We start from the raw sequence: 15,722 nt of genomic DNA, 5'->3' as shown, positions 1-15,722 counted from the left end.
CAAGCCTGTAATCCCAGCACTTTGGGAGGCCGAGACTGGCGGATCACGAGGTCAGGAGATCGAGACCATCCTGGCTAACACGGTGAAACCCCGTCTCTACTAAAAAAAAAAAAAAAATACAAAAAACTAGCCGGGCTACGTGACGGGCGCCTGTAGCCCCAGCTACTCGGGAGGCTGAGGCAGGAGAATGGCGTGAACCCGGGAGGCGGAGCTTGCAGTGAGCTGAGATCCGGCCACTGCACTCCAGCCTGGGCGACAGAGCGAGACTCCGTCTCAAAAAAAAAAAAAACTTTTTACAGGGACTTCCTATCCTTCAGGATGAAATCCCACAAGGCTGATCACAACTGCTCTTGCCTTCTCCCCTCCCACATGCTGTTGCCCTCAGTCCATATTCCAGGAACACTCAACATGTAGTTTTCTGAGTGCATCTTTGCAAAGCTGTCCATCTGCCTGTTTCTCTCTACACGTCCGCTCCACACTCTGTTCTCAAAATGTTTTCCTTTACCGATGTCTGTGTAAGTGCCACCTCCTATAAGATTTTTTTTCTGCTATCTTTCTCCTCCCCAAAAGTTGGGTTCTCCATTTTCAGAATTATCACAATTTGCACCTAATTCCCTTAGCATGTCTCTCCCTCTGTTGTAATTATAGGTTACGTGTTTATTTTGTCAGTTTCAAAGCTGCCCAGGACCAGGTCTTATTCATGATTGTAGCTCCGGAGCCTGACACAGGGATAGAATAAGCACTCAGTAAGGGAGTTCTAGATGAATGAACCGTGTAGATGACACAAGCTCTGTAGGGAAGGAACCATCAGAGCACTAAAGGAATTAGGAGGGAGAGATTGTAAATAAAAACTTCTGTTTCTAGGAAGCACTCTGGTCCTTATCAGTACATTTCTGTCTCTTAAAAGGCTTTCTTGAAGCATAGTATGAAGTAATGTAGGAAAGTGAGCATCTCATAAATACAGTTTGATGGAGTTTTACAAACTGCACACCCATGTCATCAATGCCCAGATAGATAAATGGAACATGACCAGTACCCCAGGAAGCCTTCTTCCTGCTCCTTCCAGTCACTATTCTCTTATTCCACTACCAACATTAATCGTTAGCCTTACTTTTGATCCTTATAGATTTGTTTTGTCTGATTTTGAACATCATATTAAAGGAATATTTCAGTGTATACTCTTGTGTCTGGCTTTAGCTCAACATTAATCTGTGAGATTCAACCATGTTGCTAGTTGTTATAGATCAGTCATTCTCACTGCTATACCCACTTCATTATGCAGTATGCTGCAATTATCTATTTGCTGATGAGCATTTTGGAGGCTCCAATTTTGGCCATAATGAACAGTGCTGCTATGAATTTTCTTGTATATGTCTTGTGGTGAACCTAAGTATGCATTTCTGTTGGTTATAGACCTAGAATGGAATTGCTGACCCAAAGGATACGGATATATTCAACATTAGTAGGTACTAACAGTTTTTCCAAAATGGTCATTTCAGTTTATATTCTCCTTAGCACATATGAGAGTTCTGATTGTTTCACATCTTTGTCGAGATTTGGTATTTTCTTCTTTTTTAGCCATCGCTTCATATTTGTGGTGGTGTCTCATCATACTTTTTGCCATTAAAAGTGTTTTGCTACTAAAAATATTTCCCCATTAAAAAAATTTCACCACTAAAAAATATTTCACCATTAAAAAGTATTTCGTCATTAAAAATATTTCACCATTAAAAAATATTTCACCATTAAAAGATATTTCACCATTAAAAATATTTCACCATTAAATAAATATTTCATCATTAAAATATTTCGCCATTAAAAAATTTCACCATTAAAAAAAGCTTAAGGTCAAGTATTCTTATCTTAGAAATGTTTTATTTCTCTAGTTGGTTAGAATATTTCTGACTCTTGAATGGAAAATGATCTTCAGTCTTAAAGGTGACTGAAATGGAAAAATAATTCATTCAGTTATCTGTCCTGTTACATTGACTTTGCTTTAAATTCTAGGCATATTTTGCTTTGAAAAGTAATAGAAATAAAGAAAGGCATAAACCTGGAGACCTTCACCCAATGGAAAAATAAAGTCAACACTGTGTATACCATTTCTAAGAATAAATTGAGCACCAGCTTTAAAATAATAAAGATATTAAACTATAGTATATGTAATTTAACAGATACAGGATTATTGTTTCCACTATACTCTTCACTGGCTTGTGATTAATTTTTTGTTTGTTTTTTTTTGTTTGTTTTTGTTAAGAATGTTCAAATGTGGAAATCTTCAGCAAAATATTTATGATATAGGGAAAATGTTCATAGCTATTTATAATTTGGGTCCACATTTCAATGAGTATGTTAATCTCTCTTTTAAATACCAGAATGCCCTCTTCTCCTTTTTGGAAAAGAAAGAGCTTCTCCATCCAAATCTTCTTTTGGGTCAGTATATTGCCACTGCATTTATGTGTTCCTTCAAAGCATAGGACAAGAACCAATTTATCTCTTTGCTTATCTTCTAACTCAGAATCACTCTGTAGCCGTGAAAATAACAAAAGGTATGGAGTAAAACTGTAGGGTAGGCATGGGTATGAATATTTAGCGTATGTCCCTTACTGCCCAAGACCTTGCCCTGTGCATGCCCCGACCCCACAAAAGAATCACTTAAACTTCTTGAGTTTTAGTTTCCTCAACTGTAAAATAAAAGGGTAGCTACCTTGCAAGAGTTTTGGGGTTATGGGAGACTGAAAATGTGGATTAAATCCCTATAAGAAAGGATTTATTTTTCTTTAAATTAACCAAGTTTTATCTCTTTGAAAAGATGTAATAGTGTTCTGTCAGATGCTCATTGGTAAGCTCCCTTCATTTTCCTTCTAGGGTTGACAATTTTGGTTTGGGGCTTTTGCTTCGTTCCAAGCAGATAAAACGCATGATCTCTTCATATGTGGGAGAAAATGCAGAATTTGAACGACAGTACTTATCTGGTGAATTAGAAGTGGAGCTGACACCACAGGTGAGAAGATTTGCTTTTATAATACTAACTTAAACTTTAAAAATTCCTTTTTTCTTCCTAGAAATTTCTCTGTGCAAGAGAGGTAAGGCAGAGGGAATACTACTTTGCCAAACCAAGGAATTTAGTTTCTAAGTCACACCTGTTGATTGCTAGAAGATTAATATTTTCTTCTACTGTATACTGAAAAAGGAGATGTTTCTTTTTTTTTTTTTTGAGACAGAGTCTTGCTCTGTCGCCCAGGCTGGAGTGCAGTGGCCGGATCTCAGCTCACTGCAAGCTCCACCTCCCGGGTTTACACCATTCTCCTGCCTCAGCCTCCCAAGTAGCTGGGACTATAGGTGCCAGCCACCTAGCCTGGCTAGCTTTTTGTATTTTTTAGTAGAGACGGAGTTTCACCGTGTTAGCCAGGATGGTCTCAAACTCCTGACCTCGTGATCCGCCTGTCTCGGCCTCCCAAAGTGCTGGGATTTACAGGCTTGAGCCACCACGCCCGGCCAAAAGGAGTATTTCTAAAAGATATCTAGGCTGCAAGATAAGATTTTAAGTTTGGCACTGTAATGTGTATTGTGCCAGAAGTATACAAAAAGGATTTGCTGGAATGTTTGAGAATCATCCTAAAAAGTTAATTTATATGAATTTATTTTTATATATTTTTTTGAGGTGGAGTCTCACTCTGTCACCCAGGGTGGAATGCAGTGGTGTGATCTTGGTTCACTGCAACCTCCACCTCCCGAGTTCAAGCAATTCTCCTGCCTCGGCCTCCTGAGAAGCTGAGAAGCATGTGCCACCATGCCCAGCTACTTTTATTTTCTGTATTTTTAGTGGAGACAGGGTTTCACCATGTTGGCCAGGCTGGTCTTAAACTCCTGACCTCAAATGAGCCACCTGCCTTGGCCTCACAGGTGTGAGCCACCATGCCCCTCCAATTTCTATGAGCTTTAGAACTAGAAATTTGTGAGTGATCTGGTCTTGCTGAGACACATCAGAGTGAAGCCCATGAAAGGTGCAGGTGACTATATCTAAGTAAGTGCTGGGATCAGAACCTAGATTTCCAGGGAACTGGTGTTACTACAAAGCAAGTGGTTACTATAATTAATCTAGCAACTTTTCACTCATTTTCTGTATCATCTCAACTAATTGGAGTTATTTATAAAGAAAGGAAAACTTTTTGAAGCCTTTAAGTAAAAGAAGGGTCTACAGTTTCATTTTTGACATGCTCTGCTCTCAGCTCTTGAACTGAGTCACTCCGCTTTATTTTAGTCAACAGAAAATACTGCCACTGACTTTGCCAAGTTGGTAATAACATAATTTAGTAGATTTTTAAAAATTAGTAATTAAATCATGGTGTGTTTGTCTAGAAAGCACACGTGGGGAACTATTCTGAGGCTCATGTGTTGTAGTCACACCTGTTCACTCTATAACACTCTTATCTGTACATACCATAGCACTGCACTGGGCTTGGTATTTATTTAGTTTTCTCAGTTTTTTGAAAAAAAACAAAAACAAAAAAACCCCAGAAAAACAAAGATGTCTTAGTCTGCTCAGGCTGCTATAACAAAATATCACAGACTGGCCGCTTAAACAACAGAAGTTTCTCACAGTTCTGAAGGCTTGGAAGTCCTCCTTGGCTTGCAGATGATCGACTTCTCACTGTTCTTGTGTGGCGGAGAGCATGCATGCTCACTCTCTGGGTGTCTCTTCTTGTAGGACCCTTCTTGTAGGAACACGAATCATACCAGATCAGGGCCCCACCTTTTTGACTTCCTTCAACCTTGATGACCTCCTTATAGGCCCTATCTTAATACAGTCACATTGTTGACTATGAATTCAACATACGAATTTTGAGGAGAACACAGTTCAGTCCATAGCAGTATTTTTCACATGATAAGTTGAAATACAGTATTCTTTGGGTTGTGGAGCTATTGAAAATTAACCTTTTGATTACCCTTGGTATCTTTTACTCCTTATTTTGTCAGAAATATGTACATCGTTTATATATATATATTTTTCAGTTTTTCCTCAGGCTAAGAGAGGTCAGTGTCTCTTTCCCCAACTTAGTGGCCCATTAGTAAACACTGGCTCTGGCAGCTTATTTTGCAGCCTGAAGGCTAGGGGGAGGATTGTTGATGGTGGGGATCAGGACTTCTTTGGTGGGTGAAGGTAAGGAGCTGGTGGCACCTACAGAAGGCCTGTCTGCAGAAATAGTCCACTTTCAGGCCCTTACCTGGTATGATAGAAGGGGAGTATTCAGGGACGGTATATATAAAACGTATTTTAAGGCAGGGAGTAGTATTATGGTAATTTTGATGATTTAATTTTTTGTGAATGTTACTAACTTCATAACACAAGGTAGAGTCATTTCTTTCCATTGACTAGATAATCAGTTATCTGGAAGATTTTCAGTTATACCCCAGGTCTCTCTTTCCCCAGAATATTCCGCCTACTTGAATGACTGAATGAATGTCTCAAGTACCAACTGTTGGTTTCTTCTTCGAGTTGAATACTTAGAGTCCTGTTAAAGTAGAAAATAGTTTTTAAGGTTGGGACAATATGAACACATCATCATTAATACCATGAACCAATTCTTTTTTTTCATAGAGACAGATCTCATTATGTTGCCCTGGCTGGTCTCGAACTCCTGGCCTCAAGTGATCTTTCACCTCCCAAAGCACTGGGATTTACAGCCATGAGCCATGGTGTCCAGCCCCAATTTTTGACTACTGACTAGCCAGTCAGTTTTCTAGTAACACTGTCATGTAACAAGGCTATCACAGTAGCTTCAGTGTTAGGAAGGGTGTCAAGGTTCAGGGCCAGAGTTTATTCCTTAGGGAAAACCTGGGTAGAAAAACAGTTGAGAGTGAGAGAACTAGGGAAACTAGTCTTGAAATCACTGGTACCTCGGAAGAAGAGTCACCCATGGGAAAGATGATGATCCAAAGAAGATACAAAGAAACTTTGCTTGCAGCTGTTTCTACTCTGAAACGATTTGATGTACTCTTGGCTTTTAAAAACCAATTCACCTGTGTGCCGTATTTTTCACTTTGTTTTTTTTCTTAGACAATTTGTAGATAAAAATACTAATGAAAATGGTTTAAAATAAGCTCTAAAATTTGAACACTTTACATTATTAACTTGAATAAAATTTAGCATACCTACATAGAGCATGAAATAAAACAAAATTTAATTGCATTACTTAAGGCATATAACTAAAGTTTCATAATTCAGATTTTAAAATTGACTTAGAATATCAAAAGTAGACACATTTAAAATATGTCAAGAGATCATTGGGAGGTATGGAAACTGAAAGCATGACTATACAAATAAGCAGTTACATTTTGAATGCGGATTTAGAATGGATCTAGAGGGGCAGTAACTTCTTAAAATTGATCTTCTAGCATACAGTATTAGTGAAATACTCATGCTAATATACAATGCTAGCTACGTTTTAGAATTATAAGCCTCTAAAGAGTAGGAGTCATGTCTAAATGTTTGTGTTCACATACAGAAGTGTGCTTAGTGAACTTATGGGGTGTTGGTTGCTCACTTATAGGGCACACTTGCAGAGAGGATCCGTGCAGGCGGGGCTGGAGTTCCTGCATTTTACACCCCCACAGGGTATGGGACCCTGGTACAAGAAGGAGGATCACCTATCAAATACAATAGAGATGGTAGTGTTGCCATTGCCAGTAAGCCAAGAGAGGTAAGAAACACTCTTATCCAGATTATGCCAGGATCCCTCTTGCCACGTGGGATTCTGGGTGGACTCATTGGGCAAATAAGTGTAAAATCACCTCTGTGTGAGAAAAAGCACTCATTCATTTTCATAAACAGGTGAAAATCTAGCTAAATCTAGGCATCTACTAGCATTTAAAATCACATAGAGAAACTAGAATAAAAAGAAGGAAAAAAAGGTGTAATCCACATGTGATGTACTAGTCAAGGTTAGTTACTAGAACTGATTTTATGGTAGGCTTTAACAAATTGAGAAACAGTTGTACTTGCTGATTATGCTTATATGGAAAATACAGCAATTGTGATATGCATGCTAGCAAACTCTTTATGCTCAGGCCCTTCCTAAAGTGACTGTAGGAAGAAAAATACAAGGAAATAATATGTTTGTCTGAAACCTTGAAAGGAACTGTTATGATAGAATAGAGAGATCATATGATCACTTTTTATTTTGTATCTTGGACACATTTGAGCTTTTGACAGAATAACCTACTTCTATTTAAAGTGCTAAGTAGGATGGGGTACATTTATTGTAGGCAACATCACTTACATATTATAGAAGAGTAGAACTTCAGATAAAGGTATTTGAGATGCTCAGATTGGAGAAAATTTCAAAAATTACACTGGCCAGTATTTCATTACAGTATTTTTTAGTATCTTTCCATTCTCTTTGTCCCGATGGCCAAAGAGAGTTAACACAGGTTGCAGAAATGCTGTACTTATCTCTGGGGAAGTGAACATAGTAAATCAGGGGATCTCTTATCACTTTTCTGCATATGGGGGTGCTGGCTCTGCCCCTCCCATTCTGAGGAACGATCGGAGGGAAGATCAGAGGTCACTGAATACGTCCTTTGATGTTCAGTGTTGGTCTCCAGCCGTGTCTTCCATCTGGAGACATCTTTCTGTTGAGAGTGATCTATGTGGATTCAAAGCTTTTATTAATGTGTTTTTTATGTTTTATCTTTTTCCTTTACTGTCTAAATAAGTTTAAAAGGCTTCTTGACAAAGTAAAAGACAGGAGCTTAACTATTAAAGTGAACTGTAGTAGTATGTCATAAAGGTTCCCAGAAAACTTGTGATAAATACTTTGATAGCTTGCTAGAAGTTGGAGAATTAATTCACCTCGGGAAAATATGATACTAAAATATTTCTTGATTCATTTCTGCCTGGAGTCAGGTGTCTCAAACTAGTAGTTTTGTAATTTTGTCTGAATTCCCTAGGAATGTGACAGATAATTTATTTCTTAATTCTTAGCACTTTCTTTTTTTTACTTATAGTAGGAAGAAGTGAGTTAATTTCTAAATTAGTGATATTTATTGAGGTCCTACTCTTTGCCTAGCCCTGGTCTAAGCACTGTGGTAAAATGATCTAGATCAAGTCCTCCTACAAGTGGAGGAACTGACAGTGAATGAATAAATGCATAATGTCTATAGTGGAAGTACTGTGAAGACAAATCAAATAGATTAAGGGCAAAGATAATTAATTATCATTGGCCAGGCAGCTGGTATTCCAGATTGGTGGCCAGGGAGAGCTTCTCTCGGGAAGTGACACTTGGTAGAGACCTGAATAAGGTAGCAGAACGAGGCAAGTGGAGATAAGAGGGTTTGTGCTCTATTTAGAAGGAAGAGTAAGTACAAGGTGCTGAGGCAGCTACAGGCTTGCCGTGTTTGGGAAACAGGAGGGTGGTGAGCCTGGAACAGCACGAGACAGAGAGTGATAAGGATGGAGACTGAAGAGAGGCAGGAGCCAAATTCATGCAAAGTTTGAATTTTACTGGACATAGTGGGAAGCCTATGGATTTTGAATAAGGGTGAGAGTGATGTAATTTGAGTTGTCTTTTGTATCCATCACTGTGGCTGCTGGAGTGGTGGTTCCTGTTCTCTCTCTCTCTTTTTTTTTTTTTTGTTTGAGACGGAGTCTCACTCTGTCGCCCAGGCTGGAGTGCAGTGGTGCTATCTTGGCTTACTACAAGCTCTACCTCCCGGGTTCACGCCATTCTCCTGCCTCAGCCCGCCGAGGGCTGGGACTACAGGCACCCGCCACCATGCCCGGCTAATTTTTTGAATTTTTTAGTAGAGACGGGGTTTCACCTTGTTAGCCAGGATGGTCTCGATCTCCTGACCTCGTGATCCGCCCACCTCGGCCTCCCAAAGTGCTGGGATTACAGGCATGAGCCACTGTGCCCAGTCTTTCTTTTTTTGCTAGGAAGCCAAGAGCAGAAGCAGTGAGAGAGGGTTTAGGAGGCTGTTGTGTTAATTTAGGTGGGAATGAAAGGTGGCTAGACCAAGGTGGTAACAGTGGAGTTTGAGAGAAGTGGTTGGAGTTGATGTTACGTTGATGGTAGAGCCCACAGGATTTGCTGGTGGATGGGTAAGGGGTATAAGAGGAGTCAAGCATACTGTGTAAGATGAGTGAAGCATGGACCTTATCAATGAGCTCTGTTTGGGACATGGTGCATTGGAGATGTTCATTAGACTCCAAGAGGAGGTGCTTAGTGGACTTCAGATCAGGGCAGAGTCTAGAGCCAGGACAAGAGACTTTGGAGGCATCAGCATATAGTATTTAAATCTATATACTAGATGAGTGTCTAGGGGCTGAGTGCAGATAGAGAACACCTCGTTGACATTTCGAGATTGGGAAGAGAAGGAGCAGCAAAGAGAAATGGGAAAGAGTGACTAGTAAAGTGAAGAAGAAACCCAGGGGCATCTGGCAACTTGAAAGATAACAGAAATTTTAAAAAGAAGGGAATGATTAACTGAGTGTGAAGAGGTTGGTAATACAGGACCTGGAGTTGAATAACTGGATTTGCAAAAACACAGGTCAATGACAACTTTAAGAATTATTCCTTTTTGGAATAGAGGGGATGAAAATCTCATTAGATCTGAGAAAGACCCAAAAAGTGAAGAAGTGGTGACTATGAAATGTACAATTCTTTCAAGTGAGTATAATAGCTAGTTTGATAAAACCAATCCCTTCCCCATTTTTAAATTTCAGTAAAACTAACACTCAGCAACAGCTGTTGTGTAGACATATCAGAAAATTATGTAACTGGAATATAAAAGAAGCCTATTTATTGACTTTGCCTTAAATTTGCATATATTTACCCCAGTTTTCTAGATCTGTATGTAAAATACTGAACTATCGTTGTTGGTATTTACAGTGATTTTTGAAATACATAAGCCATTACAAAGTAACTTAGTATATAGATATGTGGTTCAGAAATATCTTTCATATAATTTATCTTAGTTCCTATAGTAAGATCCTTATTCATCAGTTATTCCCTAAGTTCATCAGTCTTTTTTCTAGCAGGCAACTTGGTTAATGTCTTTAAAGTAGCTTTTATTTAAGAAAAGTTTTGTTTCAAACTATGGTTGAAGTAAATGTACCAAAATTTTCTATAGCAGCTTTTTGTAAAACGCAGTCTGTTTTTCCACTAGGGGGTGCAATAGGGATGAGAATGGAGTTCTGCATTCCCATGGCTCCATTTTGTGCCATGCTGAAGTGTGGCAATGGATGTTTGTTTTAATTCCTGGAGATAAACCCTCAAGAATAAAAGAACATGATGGCAAGACAGTTTTGCTTTATGTTCTTCCCCCCAAAATTCGTAGTATAATTAAAAGGCAATAAATATAAATAAAAATCAATAGCATTCCCTAGACCAGTAATGTCAGAAGAGTAGATAGGAGCAAATGCAATATTCACAGTAGCAAGAGAAACCACTAAGTACCTATAAATAAACCTAAGAAAAATATATAAAGCTTTTATGGAGAAAGTGATAAAGCTATTGAAGGAGGTCAAAGAAAACCTCAGTAAATGGAGACATATACTGTGCTCATGGATGGGAAGATACGGCATGTTGGTTTTCTCCAAATTTACTGATTCTGTGAATCTCATTTAAAATCTCAACAGGTGATTATAGGTTAATGAGGATATCTGAATGATACATTTTTGTAACTGTTTTATGTAGAAAAACAATATTGCATAGACTGTTTTATGCAAACTAATTTTTTCAGGGGGAGGGAGAGAAGGACTATTTTTCATATTCAATATATAACCTGTACATACAAATAGTAAAATGAGAATAGTCTATCCCTTAGGCCATAGAACTTTCAGTTCCTCAAATGCACAAGTTTTCTTTTGTCACTGGACCTTTACTTGTCTGTTTCCTTAGCTCCCCTTTGACCACTTTGACTAAGTCCTTTTTGCCTAACACTGCTTATCCTTGAAGTTTCTGAGATGCTTTTCCCTCTGAGAAATTTTCCCTTGCTAGGCTTGTATCCTTATTATCTACCTCTGTCAGAGTGTCTCTATCAGAGGGCCTCTATCACAATCAAGACCTGTGCAAATACCTGACAATGCCTTCTCCCTCTTCTGCAGGTGAGGGAGTTCAATGGTCAGCACTTTATTTTGGAGGAAGCAATTACAGGGGATTTTGCTTTGGTGAAAGCCTGGAAGGCAGACCGAGCAGGAAACGTGATTTTCAGGTATTGTGATAGTTTTAAAAACACTCGTTGTAGGGACATGGATGCAGCTGGAAACCATCATTCTTAGCAAACTATCACAAGAACAGAAAATGAAACACTGCATGTTCTCACTCATAGGTGGGAACTGAACAATGACATCACTTGGACTCGGGAAGGGGAACATCACACATCGGGGCCTATCATGGGGAGGGGGGAGGGGGGAGGGATTTCATTGGAAGTTATACCTGATATAAATGACGAATTGATGGGTGCTGACGAGTTGATGGGTGCAGCACACCAACATGGCACAAGTATACATATGTAACAAACCTGCACGTTATGCACATGTACCCTAGAACTTAAAGTATAATAAAAAAAAATTAAAAAAAATAAAAAAAAAGAAAATAAAAACACTCCTACATATCAGCAACTCTATATTTTCTAAATTATGATTACAAAAATGGACATCAGAGCGAATTTGCAGTTTAAAAATGTATTTTGGAAATGGCCCAAGATCATACACGCCCATGTGTATTGCACATACATAGGTGTGTGCAGGGCTGCTGGTATGTCCACTTGTGGGAGTCTGTTTGGACTGGTTGATATCCATGTTGCACTGCTTGTTAAATATTTGAAGTTATATGCCCTTTTATATAGGCTCGTCCAATTGTTTTTCTTCTTGTGTATTTTAGTTGCCAAGACCAGTTACATGTTTAGAAAATATGACATCATACGATTTAATTTAATTGATACTCTAATTTACATGTATTGTCTTAAAATGTCAAAGTTAATTTGATAATTTTGGAAGGATACTGCTAATAATCTTTGGGGTCAGTCCTTCAGTCCTTTCTGTGTCTTCTAGGAAATGCTTACAAAGGTCCTATCTGAAAAATTGGTTAACCTTTATAATACTAAATTTTCAATCCTCACTTTCTGGTTAGTGACAGACTTTATAGATTTTAAAATCTTTTGATTATTCTAAGCATAGTAAGTATTTCTTGGGTTTATAGATTTATATAGTTGTTTTTTGAGGATTATGAAATCTTGAGTGTATACTTTAGAGTTTTCCAAACTGTTTGATCTTGAAGACTTTACCTATCAGATTACAGAAATCATTGTTTTTGCTCATTTATCATTTGCTGCTTTTGATTAACAATTTTTGAATCTTTAGCAAATGCAGCTTTGGTGCAATCACAATTAAGTTCTCAGTGATACTCTCATACCGCTTTTTATTTCTGAAGGACTTACGTGATATTAGTGCTCTTCGATTTCTTTAATCTAGTCAGTTTTTTAAAGTACAACTAATTTTGGCAATAACAGGAGATATTTTATATCATCTTTACCTTATGTGACACGTTTGTGTAATATTTGCAAATTCTTAGTTGCTTTTTTAAAAAGATTAACAAAATTATATACTACCAAGCAGAAAGGAATTCTTGAAAATATTCCCACATTTATTCTGTGCTACAGTGCCTGGCTCTGGTATTTAAAGGCTGCACAAGGGCTATTCTAGGCACTGACTTTATGCTGGTGGTTAATGAGTTCTGGTGTGAAATGAAAGCTTGCATCACCAATGATCAAGTGACCTTAGGACTGACTTCATATTTAGTGGGACAGCTGGAACAGAAGTCTGTCTAGGTTATTCAAGTGAGGGACTTGGGACTCCTTTGCCTCTGACTATTCTGCCCTTGGAGCTTTTGATGCCTGGATGTCTGGTGGGATCTAACCCAGCAACTTGTGAAAGTTCACGAGGGCTCCTTTCTCAAGGATGTTCCTATTCCTGTACTAATTCTTCAATCTGAGCAAAAGAAATATTGGTGACTCAAAAGAGCTAGTAAAACATAGCTGTGACTTACTTCCTTCTACCAAAGAAATTCTGCTGTCAACCTATATTCCCAGAGACAAAAAGTTTATTTTAATTTTTATCATTAGGGGAACGGTATTGAGGAACATCAGAGTGCAAAACCGTCAGCAAAACTGGCACCTCTTCGAAATTTTTACACCTCGGGGTCCGATGTGGGTGTTGTACTTTCAAAAACTTCATCAGAAAATGATTCTCCAGAATTATCTTTATAGGTGACTCACAAATTATCAATGAATGTTTCATTTAGTTTCAGCAATAGGCTTCTTCTCTTCAATAGAGAATGTAATTACTATACCTTTTCATGTGAAGCATTTGCTACTTTTCCTTTCTTAATATTTTAATGAAAGCAAGTGGTTGAATGAAATATTTAACTAATAGGGACAAAGCATACTTGTTAAAAGATTAAGGGAAATTAACTTCAAATAAAATAGATTTATTAATATTCTTTTTTTGTTGTAGCTGAATGTTGAATGTGAAAAAATAGTTCCTCTTTCCCTCAATCCTGTTCAAAACAAAACTATATACATTGAATAAAGTAGTTATGATTTTTTAAAATTTAGGAGATATTTATGAAACTTTATTAATGGAAAATATGATACACTCTTTTTGGAAAGATTCTTAGATTCTTAGTTCATAGAAATTCTAGTCTATAAACCCTTAAAGGTGACAGATTTTGGTTTTTTCCCCCCCACTTTCTTACCTCCTCCACCCCTGATGTAGGAAAAGTGCAAGGAATTTCAACTTGCCAATGTGCAAAGCTGCGGACACCACAGTGGTAGAGGTAAGAGGTTATTTTTGAATTCTTGGTGTTAATTATTTAACTTGATGTTAAGTATTAATTCAATAAAAAGTACCACAGTTCATTTGTTTTCTGGATAACAATGACAAATTTTGTTTTGTTTTGTTTTGGAAGTGGATCCATTCTATCTGAATATATAATAGTTAAAATTTTGCTGTAACTTCAGCTTTCTGGTTAGATAGGGTCTCACTAGAATGCTCTCTTTGGGAATCAAGCAATGGGACCAGCTTATAAAAGTCCTTTGATCCTTAAATGAAATAGATCTCCTTGAGTGAAATCCCAATATAAATTTATGTATGTGGAATCCCTGGAAAATAGTAAATGTGTCAGAAGAAGTTCATGATCTTACTGTGATAGATTTTGTGACTTCTTTAAGGGAAGAGCGTTGCACAAATAACTATTTTGATGTGGTTCCATTCAGAGCATATTCAGGCACTGACTGTCCTTTGAGTATCTCAGTATTTGGAAGAGGCTTGAATAATTCTGTAGCCTTCCCAGACTTAAGGATCCAGGGCAGAAACGGGCTTATACCAAAACTGTGCCATTTTGGTTGTAACATATTGAACCTCAAAGAAGACTTCAAATGGTTCTCAACTTGAGGCCTTGAGGATCAACTTGGAACCAAATTTTCGTGGGAGTTTGAGATAGTTTTTCCTTGGGAGGACTTTATAGGACCCCTGTTGGGATCTGGAATTGGAAATACATAGGTTCCTTAGTGATTTTTCTCATGATGGCAGGTGTTGTATATGGTATCTTTTGATTAATTTATACAAGTTTAAGGTAATGTTTCATGAAGTCAGTACAGTGTATTTTGAAATAATCAAATGTTAGAGTTTTGTTCCTTTCTTGGAAAATGAAGTGTGCTATTTTTAAAGTGCTGAGGTATATGTTACTTTCAACCAAGGTGTGGTGGTTCCTTTTGCAATGACTTTACATTTTCTGCCTTTAAAATGGATAATGTGGCTTACACTTTCTGTGTAACCTGTCTTTAATTTATTCATCCATCTTAATGACCTGTCGATGACACACAACTATAGCGTTACTGAAAAAAGACCTACAGCATAGCTTAAAATAATCAATATTTTTACACTCTGTTGACTTCCTGTATTTTTGTAAAACTGTCAGAAACCAGTATTTCTTCACAGAGTACAGAGGGGCATTATGCATTATTCTGGGTGAAGTTCTCTTTAAAATTTTTCCTGTTATAATCTGGTTCTTTTCAGTTCATCTCATTTCTTACAAGAGCAGAAAATAACCTTGTGTTGAAGAATCATTGTAGGTATTAGGAAAGAGAGACTCTCTTTTGGCCTAAGGAGAGAAAATCCTTTCACTGAGCCTGCAAATGTAATAAAGCCTGCCCTTCTGTGTCCAGGAACAAACATTTCTGATGGATCACAGAATGCTTTCCTGGTAGGCCAAGACACACATTAGGGTCTCTTTCAATACAGTGATGTGGGCAACCACTTCTAATTCACTACACTCTCCAGTATGGTAGCCACTAGCCACATGTGACTTGTAAAATTAAAATGAAAATTATGGCATGGTGGCTCAGACCTGTTATCCCAGCACTTTGAAAGGCTGAGGCAGGTGGATCGCTTGAGCCCAGATATTGGAGGGCAACATGGTGAAACCCTGTGTCTACAAAAAATTACAAAAAATTAGCCAGATGTGGTGGCATGTGCGTGAGTCCCAGCTACCCGGGAGCTGAGGTGTGAGGATCGCCTGAGTCCAGGAGGTCAAGGCTGCAGTGAGCTGTGACTGTGTCACTGTGCTCCAGACTGGGCCACAGAGTGAGACCCTGTCTCAAAAAAAAAAGCAAAACGAAAAATTGACTGAGAAATTGAATTTACATTTATAATAGTC

At 38.0% G+C, this 15,722-nt stretch overlaps 1 protein-coding gene across 2 annotated transcripts in view; it reads left to right on the top strand.

Moving 5' to 3' along the window:
- The window catches only part of OXCT1 (3-oxoacid CoA-transferase 1), a 144,720-nt gene that overhangs the window by 16,200 nt on the left and 112,798 nt on the right, over window positions 1-15,722 (top strand). For both annotated transcript variants that reach the window (XM_033179459.1, XM_033179458.1), the window contains exons 4-7: window positions 2,869-3,004; window positions 6,555-6,704; window positions 11,111-11,217; window positions 13,781-13,841. In XM_033179459.1, the coding sequence (XP_033035350.1) occupies window positions 2,869-3,004; window positions 6,555-6,704; window positions 11,111-11,217; window positions 13,781-13,841 (454 nt within the window). The remainder of the gene's footprint in view (window positions 1-2,868; window positions 3,005-6,554; window positions 6,705-11,110; window positions 11,218-13,780; window positions 13,842-15,722) is intronic.

Source organism: Trachypithecus francoisi, unplaced genomic scaffold (genome assembly GCF_009764315.1).
Source record: "Trachypithecus francoisi isolate TF-2019V2 unplaced genomic scaffold, Tfra_2.0 Lachesis_group2, whole genome shotgun sequence".
Classification (NCBI taxonomy): Eukaryota; Metazoa; Chordata; class Mammalia; order Primates; family Cercopithecidae; genus Trachypithecus; species Trachypithecus francoisi.
Note: the sequence above shows the minus strand (reverse complement) of the source record. Positions and strands in the feature narration are given on the sequence as shown.